This window comes from Streptopelia decaocto, assembly GCF_964273445.1.
Source record: "Streptopelia decaocto genome assembly, chromosome: 3".
Lineage (NCBI taxonomy): Eukaryota > Metazoa > Chordata > Aves > Columbiformes > Columbidae > Streptopelia > Streptopelia decaocto.
Window position 1 is genome coordinate 109117807 of NC_138656.1, and position 10331 is coordinate 109128137.

The window sequence follows — 10331 nt, forward strand, 5'->3', positions numbered from 1 at the left end:
AGGACAACTAAGAAACTGTTTCCAGGGGAATAACTGACCTCTAGAAAGACAGTGCCTATTTTTTTCCAGTTATTTAATGAGATCAACATTAGGAATTTTGTCCAATGCTGTTTAATTTCTTATTGTTTAATTGATCGAACTATTGCATTAAATGCAATGAATTGCCCTGTATATTCTTATGGAAGTTTCCACAAAATAAAATCAATCCACGCTAACAGAAGTTTCTATCATTTGAAAGGCTGAATATGTTGAATATTTTAAACTTCATGTGCACTACCATTCCTTAATTATTCAAGCAGCAAAAACTTTCGCCACCAAATTTCTGCAACAGCAGAGGTGGACTTCTCTCATTTAACGAAAACGGAACATTGCTTTTTATTTGAAGAATCATAACATCACATGCTGATGTCTTAAACTCCACAGAATTTAAACACTGTAATAATTACCTGTATATTAAAGTGATCCAGTATTCCTACGAGTTCCTCTTTCTTTGAAGAAACTAAGGTCCCTAATGGAGAAAAAGAGAAGGAAAAATACCAATAGGTCCAAATTAAAGAGACATACGATGCCCTAGACTTTTGTTCAACCTAGTGGTTCTTAGTAAATGTAAAAAAATGAGATTAGTATTTTTGTAACACAAATTTAGTTCTAAACAAGAAACACTGGTTGGTTGGTTTTTTTTAATCTTTCCAATGTATTTACATTTGTAGAGAAAGACATCTAATCACAGTTCCTCCTTGCCTCATAAACCCTCTGTGACAGAATTTACATGAATCAGCAAATTCCACAAAAACTACAGAAGACTGAAAACTATGTTCAGCTTCATCACACTAGAAGATTTTCATAAAGACAAATAGTGTATGACTCTACACCATACAGATCCTGTCACAATTGCTTTTGACATGTTAAAATAGTCTTAATCTAAGGTAATCACAAAAAGGCCATCATCCTTGAATGATTAATGAAATGAGAAACATTATCCTTTACTAATATGAAGTCATTTAAAGCAACGAAAACATTTAAAGAGCTAATACTGAGAGCAAAACAAACTACCACCAACCAGATTTGCTTTTCAGTCTATAACTTCTGCTTCCATCCAGGTTAATGTGCTGACTCACAATAATAGAGTCACCATACACTTCTGGTTTATATGCATCTCTACCTTGGTTTCGCAGTGTTATGGAAATATCTGCAGAACTAGAAAATAAAAGTAATAAAAAAAAAAGACAACTAGAATTAGTTCCAAATCTAAAAAAATTAAAAATCATAACAGTCTAATTTTCCACAAAAAATTGTCATGTCTGTACAAGTCACACAGAGTTGTGGTAAACAGAGTTAAATCCAGTTGGCAGCTGGTCACGACTGCTGTTCCCCAGGGCTCAGGACTGGGGCCAGTTCTGTTTAACCTCTTTATCAATGATCTAGATGAGAGGATAGAGTGCACCCTCAGTAAATTGAGTGAGAGTGTTGATCTGCTGGAGGGTAGGAAGGCCACACAGAGGGATCTGGACCAGATGGATCGTTGGGCTGAGGCCAGTTGTATGAGGTTCAACAAGGCCAAGTGCCAGGTTCTGCACTTGAGTCACAACAACCCCAAGTAGGGCTAAAGGCTGGGAAAAGAGTGGCTGGGAAGCTGCCTGGCAGAAAGAGATCTGGGGGTGCTGACTGACAGGCGGCTGAACATAAGCCAGCAGTGTGTCCTGGTGGCCAAGAAGGCCAACAGCATCCTGGCTTGTATCAGGAACAGTGTGGCCAGCAGGACTAGAGAGGTGATTGTGTACTGGGTGCTGGTGATGCCACACCTTGAATACTGAGTTTAGTTTTGGGCCCCTCACTACAGGAAAGACATTGAGGTGCTGGGGAGAGTTCAGAGAAGGGGAATGAAGCTGGTGAGGGGTCTGGAGCACAAGTCTGATGAGGAGCAGCTGAGGGAACTGGGGCTGTTTAGCCTGGAGAAAAGGAGGCTGAAGGGAGACCTTATCTCTGTCTGCAACTACCTTTTGTAGCATGGAAGGTGTTGGTCTCTTCTCCCAAGAGAGGAAATAGCCTCAAGTTGCACCAGAGAAGGTTTAGATTGGACATTAGGAAAATTCCTTCACAGAAAGGGTTGTGAAGCACTGCCCAGGGAGGCGGTTGAGTCGTCATCATCCGTGGAGGTGTTTAAAAGATGTGTAGATGAGGTCCTCGGGCACATGGCTTAGTGGTGGACTTGGCAGTGTCAGATTAATGGTTGGACTCATTTATATTAAAGGTCCTTTCCAAAGATTTCATGATTCTAAAGTTATGTTGTGTGAGTCAAAACAGCATTGGAGACATATGGCCAGAAAGGCTTCCATCTGACCTGCCTGCACTTTCTCTATGCTTCAGATAAATCATGAGCCAAAAAGCAAATAGTTGTGAGAACAGATTTCCCCATCTTCCCTTCCCATCTGAGCACCCCCATCACTAGGCTGTGGAATCAAGCTGCTTTTTGGCTGTTGTCCTCTCCCCAAACTGTCTTTTGTAGAAAACAATTGCTTAGCTTCTACAGCCATCTCTAACCAAAGTAACACACAGCAGAATGCTTAAGGTGTTCTAGAATAGATGAGATGTGGTTTCAATTCTGAATTTCTATCTCCTGTTTCTCAAGTGAATGCTGAAACATTAAGTTATTATACATAAGGCAGGTACTGCCAACAATTTTACTCCAAATACCTCTGAAAGGAAAAGCCTGGGGCTCTTAGTTACAGCTTTAGGTAAATGTAAACTTTTAAACCTTATCTCCTATATTTTAATTGATTCCCCTGAACATGTTATCATCACTCTTGCAACAGACATGAATCCACTTCCTGCATGTTTAATAATCCACCTGTATGCCAGGGTCTTTATATTATATATTCATTCATGTCATCAGAAAGACAGAAAAAGAATTAACATCATTGCTCAGAGAACAATTATAACTAGGTTTCTATTCTTTTTTCCTAACAAACTCAGTTCTTCTGTAGGGTATTCAAGTACATCATAGAAAGTGATACACAAGAACTGGACAATACACAGGACATACCACTGCATTAGCTAGTTCAGAGATAACAGTATCCTACTGGTAAATTACTGGTAAAATATCTGATGTGGTTTTAGTTTCTAGTTTTGTTTTTTTGTTGTTGTTGAAATATGGTCTCTTCAGTGTTATGCTTTCTATTCAAATCTGGTAGATCCAACAAAAGAACAGGGAAAACCAAAGGTAAACAGAAAACTGACCAGCTAACCTGAATCACAATCACTAAACAACATGTTGAACCTTAATACTAAAAAAACATTTTACTTACTTCTCTCCGTCTCGTACAAACATTTTTAATGAGGAACCTCTATTAGTTGCAGTGGCTTTTCCACCAAGTCCAACAATAAGAGCAGTTAACACAGAACTTTTTCCACCTGTAACAGAAGCATTGAAATTTTTCTAAAAAGAAGTTCTAGCAACTCTTTATCCAGTTCACTCATACTACAAATCTTTGTTTGACTGCTTATGTATTCATGTACAGATTCTGTCTTCTTTGAACCAACATATAAAATAGCAATAACTCTAGAAAGACGTATGCCACTTCCAAGGTTCCCCCTAAAAAAAAAAAAAAAAAGGACACACAAACAGAAAACAAACAAAAAAGAAAAAACAAACAAACAAAAAAAACCCCCAACCAACCAAAAATCCCCAAACAAACCAATCAACCATGCTGAGCCAAACTTGTTACTTCTATTTAGCAATTTGCATTCAATGAGATGTCCAATCTCAGGAGGAAAGAACCTCCCGTCCCTTACAAACACAGAGAAAACACATATACATCATAAGAAATCAAATTCACATTCCATTTATACAATTATCTGAAAGGTTTTAAGCTCTCATTCAAAATTTATGTCTGATTTTTGAAATTCTCTCTCCAAAAGAAGGAAACTTGCATAAATAAGGATCACTTTCTTCTCCTATAACAGTTCCTACATGACATATACTTGGACGATTACTGTGCATCTAATAATGAACATATGAGTACATTTAGCTTAAATATAAATTTACGTACAATTTAGCTATGAAGATTTGTTTTCACATCATCTTTCACAACAATCCAAATTTAAGATCTAACTTTCTCACCAGCCTTGAACTACTGGGATAGACCTGTCTGGTTCCCAAGTCCAAAAGTGAATCCATCTCCATTCCCAACAGATGGCTAGCAATTCTTTTTCAAATAAAAATTACATCTCCTAATGTATTAACAAATGTGTTCTTTGACAAAGAAATGATACGATTAATACTTACTTCCATTGTTTCCAACAACAAAATTGAGATTTGATCCAAACTGAAAAGGCCCCAACATTGAATGGCACATGAAGTTCTTCAGCTGGATACTTTCAATTATCCCAACTTCCCCTACACTCTAAAGAATTAACAATTAAAACTGGTGGTTAGTATGCATTTTAATGAGATACAGTTTATCTATTTTAAATATAATGAGAATTCAAATGACAGTACCATATAAAACACTAACGGTTACAACCTACAAGGAAATACAAAGGCTTTCATGACACTATGAAAAGTTCCTTGCCAAAGCTGATCACTCACCCACAGTAACTTTCAGTTCTCCCCATAATTAACTTACAATTAACCCCATATAAAATATTAAGATCATAGGTTCTATATAGTTGTCAGAGCAGCAATAAAGTGTATCATAGAAAGATTGTTACTTGAATAATACTATTTGCAAGAATTCTTAGCACAGCTTAGAACAAGGGAAATTAAATCAGATCAGGAAGGGAGAAATGAAACTGAAAGTGGGACAGCATTTCAAACACTAGATTTTTTTTTTAGATACTTCAAAGTGCCAACTATGCAAAACAAATGTGTTTGGTACTTCTTTTAGTATATAACTTTTTTTCTAAGTATTTTCCCTGCTTCTACTACAACCATAAACCACATATACCATATTTGTATCAAACCAAATATGATTCCTTTATTCCGTTATTTGACAACTACTGTAGTATTCATTCTATAAAACCAAAATACTGTTATTTTATGATCAACGGTTATAACTAGATAACCCTAAAGAAACAAGGTAGGAATGAACTCATACAGAAGTCCAGTCACTACCTGTTGTTTCTTTTATATTGGTTCTACTGAAGCCTACATGCAAGCCGAAATGACATTTCAACATCAACCAAAGTCACAGAACCTTTTTATATCAAGTTTTTCTTATATCTTCCTCCCCAAAACTTTTTAAACAACTTACCGAGAGTAAAGAGAAACTACTATCAGCTAATGACGCAGAATTTTCTTCGTCATTAGACTCATCGCTGTGTTCATTTGTGTATTCTTGTCTCAGTCTTTTTTGGGATCCAGGCTTTGAAATACTTTCTTCCTTTCTCTTACCCATGACTACTGAAAAACAGAAGTAGTGAAAGACTGTAGGTTTCAGTCTTCTACATGAAAACATATCTACAGACCATAGCACAGACACACCAATGTATTTACTTTGGTAAAAGAAACTTTAAGATCAAAGCAAACATTGCAACAAACAAATATTTTTTGGAACTGAAATCTCACTGAATTTAAGCCTAAGCTTACTATGAAGAAGCTGTGTTAGAACAAAAGAAACAATTATTCTAATCAAGCTGAATTTGTTTGTTGACTAAAAACAAAATCAAACTTGATTCTGTTTTCCTTGTTATACTGGACTTGGGATATTTACCAAAACTGATTTCAGTTAGTAATGGAGTTGAAAATTAAGCTGCAAGAAGTATGTAACTATCACACTATGATCATCACCAGCCATCCAGATTTGATGAAAGTGAGCTGCACAGCCAAAAATAAAATATATTAATTATATGTGGTTGACAAATGGCTAGAAAATTAACATGCAGAAGACACAGAAGTAGAAATAAAGGAAAATTTAGATTCATAGCATTGTTCCTGTGCTGTTTCTTGCATACAGCCACCCTGTTTTTGTGAGGCAGTGTAATGGAATAACAGTAAACAAAATGCTGTAATATTGCTAATGAAGGATAACAATCCTCTATGTAGAAAATATACACATATATTTGCTCTACAAACGTATAAATAATTCACAGACTTCCTGAACTAATATTACTGGTCAGAAATGAACCTTGCAAAAGTAACAAGGCCTACTAAAGTCACATGAAACAAAAAAAAAACAGATATCAAGATCAGTCAAAACCTCGCTTTTTTCATACCTGTGACCTTAGGGCATGGTTTTTATTAGCCAAAAGTACATATTACATTCTTCATACCTAGAGTCCCAAAGCACTACACAAAAGATGAAAATTCATACACTTTTGCCCAAAGTAGAAGCAAGTTAATGTTTATACAAAAGCAATCTTTTTATTTGCCAGTATTTAAGTCACTTACTGGTAACTGTCCAAAATAGGCTAAAACTGATATCAGCTTCCTAGTTTTCTGACATTAAAAAGTTTCTGAAATGGAGTATGTTCTCCTACTTAACCTTCTTTACTAGAATTTAACCTAGATCTCCCTTCTAGGAAAGATGGCAATGAACTGAAATGCACCTCAGAGGCACTAAATGTAATTAATATTCACTGCTATAGAAAGATCACTGCACACCATATGGCCTAAGAGAAGGCTGAGTTCATTTATTAAAAAAAAAAAAAAAAAATTTGATGGTTTTCTTTTTAAATTAGATACTCTTCCACCATGCAGATCTGTATGTTTGAGCCGTTGTGGAAAAAGAGTGCTTTGTTGAGCAGCTTCTTTTACTTGTGCCAGATTAATGTTCTGGTCAAACTTCATCCTGATTTCAACTGGCCGAAGTACAGATAGTTCATACTACCAAGCATCACCAACAACAGCATTTATTGCACGAAACACCACCACAGACTTTAAAAATTGTTATATAATCACAAAAAGTATTTAATTTCTATTCTAGATATGCGTTGACTGTTTTATAAAATAGACTGTCTGATTTATAAAACAGACTGCCAGTTCTGGGCCCCTCAGTTCAAGAAGGACAAGGAACTGCTGGAGAGGGTCCAGCATAGGGCAACAAAGATGATGAAGGGAGTGGAGCATGTCCCTTATGAAGAAAGGCTGAGGGAGCTGGGTCTCTTTAGTTTGGAGAAGAGGAGACTGAGGGGTGACCTTATTAATGTTTATAAATATATAAAGGGTGAGTGCCACGAGGATGGAGCCAGGCTCTTCTTGGCGGCAAACAATGATAGGACAAGGGGTAATGGGATCAAGCTGGAACACAAGAGGTTCCACTTAAATTTGAGAAAAAACTTCTCAGTAAGGGTGACAGACACTGGAACAGGCTGCCCAGGGAGGCTGTGGAGTCTCCTTCTCTGGAGATATTCAACACCCGCCTGGACATGTTTCTGTGCGACCTCACCTAGGCGTTCCTGCTCCAGCAGGGGGATTGGACTAGATGATCTCTTGAGGTCCCTTCCAATCCCAAACATACTGTGATACTGTGATAATGCACTCAGTTTTCTATGACATATTATCTAAATGGTAAAGAAAAAATAACATGCATCTCTTTCTGTTAAGTGCAATGACCAAAATTCAAAGCAAATGAAGAAATACAATGAACTTATCATCTGACATTCTTGCAATAATTTCGTATGACTGGAATTTCAGATCAAATACTGGATTATATCCATTAAGTATTTATAGGGAATATGTAATTTCCATTTTATGTTATGTAGTTTAATGCCATACACAGAGAAACCAAGAAGCAAATATACTTCATGATTCAGCTACATACTTTTTGTATGTTACTTCCAGTTTCCTACATTAACATGTCTTTATGCTTTATGTCAGGCTGAGAAAGAGTCGCTTGTATGGTCTTAGACTTTATCCATCACCCAATCAGGAAGATACGCGTTCATTCAATCTGCTCTTCCATTGAAATCTCTCTCTAGAAAAAAGAAAAACCACAAGATTTAAATGTTGTTATTATTAATGTCCAACCTAACGATCAGGGCTATGAGTTCCATCGTTATAACATGCGGACATTTAAGAAAAAGAGAATGTAGGAGTGGAAAACAGAACAAAATAACATAGAAGAAAACTCACTAGTGTAATCTAAGCATGACAAAGTCAAAGGACCGAATAGTCTGTACCCTGGAACTCTTGAAGAGCTGGTATTGCAAACAAAACTTAATTGGAACTGCAAATAAACTTTACTGAAGTAGCCTTAGAAATTATGACAAGTACCAGGGGATATAATACCTCCATAGAGCATAAAAAAAGCCTGAAGGAAAGAGAAACTGACTGCAGCAACAAGGGATCCACTAATAAGACTTGACAAGAAAGAAAGCTTTAAAAGGAAGAAATAATCAACGTTAAAAAAAAAAAAAAAACAAACACAGAAAATAACACACATGTGACTGCTACCTTATATCACCCTGATACTTTTGACAGAAAAAGTTCATTTTTTCAAATATTAACTGCTCCCAAAACTCTTACACCAAGACACCTATAATTCTCTTCATTAAGTTTTTAATTAAAAAAAAATAGTTTATTTCAGTCTCAGCACTACTTACCGTAACTTTAACAACAGTTTGGGAACAACTATTCAAGGCAAAGGAAAAGCACCTGATATGACCTACCTGAAGGTTATTAAAATGTGCAACACTACATAGAATCATAGAATGATTTTGGTTGGAAAAGACCTTTAAGATCAACGGGTCCAACCACTAACCTAGCACTGCTGAGTCCCCTCTAAACCATGTCCCTAAGCGCCATATCTACAGGTCTTTTAAACCCCTCCAGGGATGATGACTCCACCACTTCCCTGGGCAGCCTCTTCCAATGCCTGACAACCTGCTCTGTGTTTTTCCTAGTATCCAATCTGAACCTTCCCTGGTGCAACTTGAGGCCACTTCCTCTCACTTTATGACTTGAGAAACAACATCCATGTTCCAAGTTCACCAATGACATCTCTTCCCACAGTTCCCATTGCAATGCAGTTCTACAACTGTTTTCCCCTTTCCTCTCCTGTCCGGTCACAGTCAGCCTCATCCAGAGCAGACACAACCAACCTACTGCCACCAACACTACTCCACTGCCTTTCTAGCAGCCTGGTGTTGACCTGGTGTCCATGTAACACAGGAAGAAGCTGCCACTGAAAACATCCACTTCAACCACTCTGAACCCAGACCAGCTACAACCCAGACTCCCTTTTGTCCAGTCTGCAAAACAAAGGTAGAGAAAAGACATCAGAGGTCTATGGTGGGAAGAATGCAAGATATAGGAAGAAGGGAAGGCAAAAGGTAGTAGAAGAGGAAAAATAGTTATGGTCTTCTGCTGACATACAGTACACAGTATTTGTTTAAACAGAAGCAAAGATAGTTATAAACAATTAAAAAATTAAGTCTAGTGGTTTACAACAGCAAAGGGAACAGTCACAATCTGTTGCACTCCAAAGGTTTGAGAGAATCGAAGTCAGAAGCCCAGCTTCATACACAGCAGCGGAGTGCCGTATATTTTTAGGGGCTTTCAGAGCTAGGTGTTCCATGTTAGATTACATGACTCTGATCCCCCTCCAAATACATTCACAGCCACTGCCTACGCTCTCCTATCGAGGCCCTGGGAAAGCGCTGCCTGACAAACAGCAGCAGCCTCACAGAGAGGGGCCTGAAATTCCCCCACTCGCCCCGTCGGTACCACAGTTATTTGCTCCTTAGCCTAACACCTTTTCCGAATCCGGCTGGATTCACTCGCGTCCCAGAGAGCGACACGGGTCCCCCCGCGACTGGCAGGCCCGGCCGGCAGCCGCTCCCGGCTCCTTCCCCGCTCCGCCCGCCTTCGCAGCACCGCCTGCCAGCGGGCAAAGCCGGGCACCCGGCGGGGAGCCCTCAAACCGGGCAGGGCAACCACGCTGAAAAGCGGGCAGTAACAGCCGGTTCCGGTACTAACGCACGTCTCAGAAACACCTGCCAAAGCCGCCCTAGCGGGGCACGGGGCTCCCAGCCCAGCCCGACCCGGCACTGCCCTGACACAACCCGCCGGGGCAGGGGCGGGAAACTCCGCTCCCCTGCGACTGACCAAGCTCCGCTCCTCCCGGCCGCCCCCCACTTCCAGACAGCAGAAGCGCGGCCGGTCGCCGCGGCACCAGCCACCAGGCCCGCCCTCACCCTACCTCTCCTCAACGCCACCGCCCAGGCCGTTACAACGGCCGCAAGCCCAGACGCGGGCAGCCCCGAACCCCGCGCAGCGAGCAGGTCGGACCGAGGAGCGGTGCGGCCACCCGGGTGCACACGGAAGAGCCGCCAGGGGCGCGGCGCCTGCGCGCTCTCGTCCCCCGCCCCGAGGCGCCGATTACCGCGCGCCC

The 10331-nt window shown here is 39.6% G+C and overlaps 1 protein-coding gene across 1 annotated transcript in view; it reads right to left on the reverse strand.

The window, feature by feature from the left end:
• Positions 1 to 10275, reverse strand: part of SMC6 (structural maintenance of chromosomes 6) — a 35426-nt gene extending 25151 nt beyond the window's left edge. The window contains exons 1-7 of the mRNA XM_082048265.1: positions 10140 to 10275; positions 7761 to 7913; positions 5253 to 5401; positions 4286 to 4403; positions 3306 to 3411; positions 1061 to 1197; positions 447 to 508 (exon numbers count right to left, since the gene is read on the reverse strand). Of these exons, the coding sequence (XP_081904391.1) occupies positions 447 to 508; positions 1061 to 1197; positions 3306 to 3411; positions 4286 to 4403; positions 5253 to 5396 (567 nt within the window). The 5' untranslated portion in view covers positions 5397 to 5401; positions 7761 to 7913; positions 10140 to 10275. The remainder of the gene's footprint in view (positions 1 to 446; positions 509 to 1060; positions 1198 to 3305; positions 3412 to 4285; positions 4404 to 5252; positions 5402 to 7760; positions 7914 to 10139) is intronic.
• Positions 10276 to 10331: the final 56 nt, after the last annotated feature.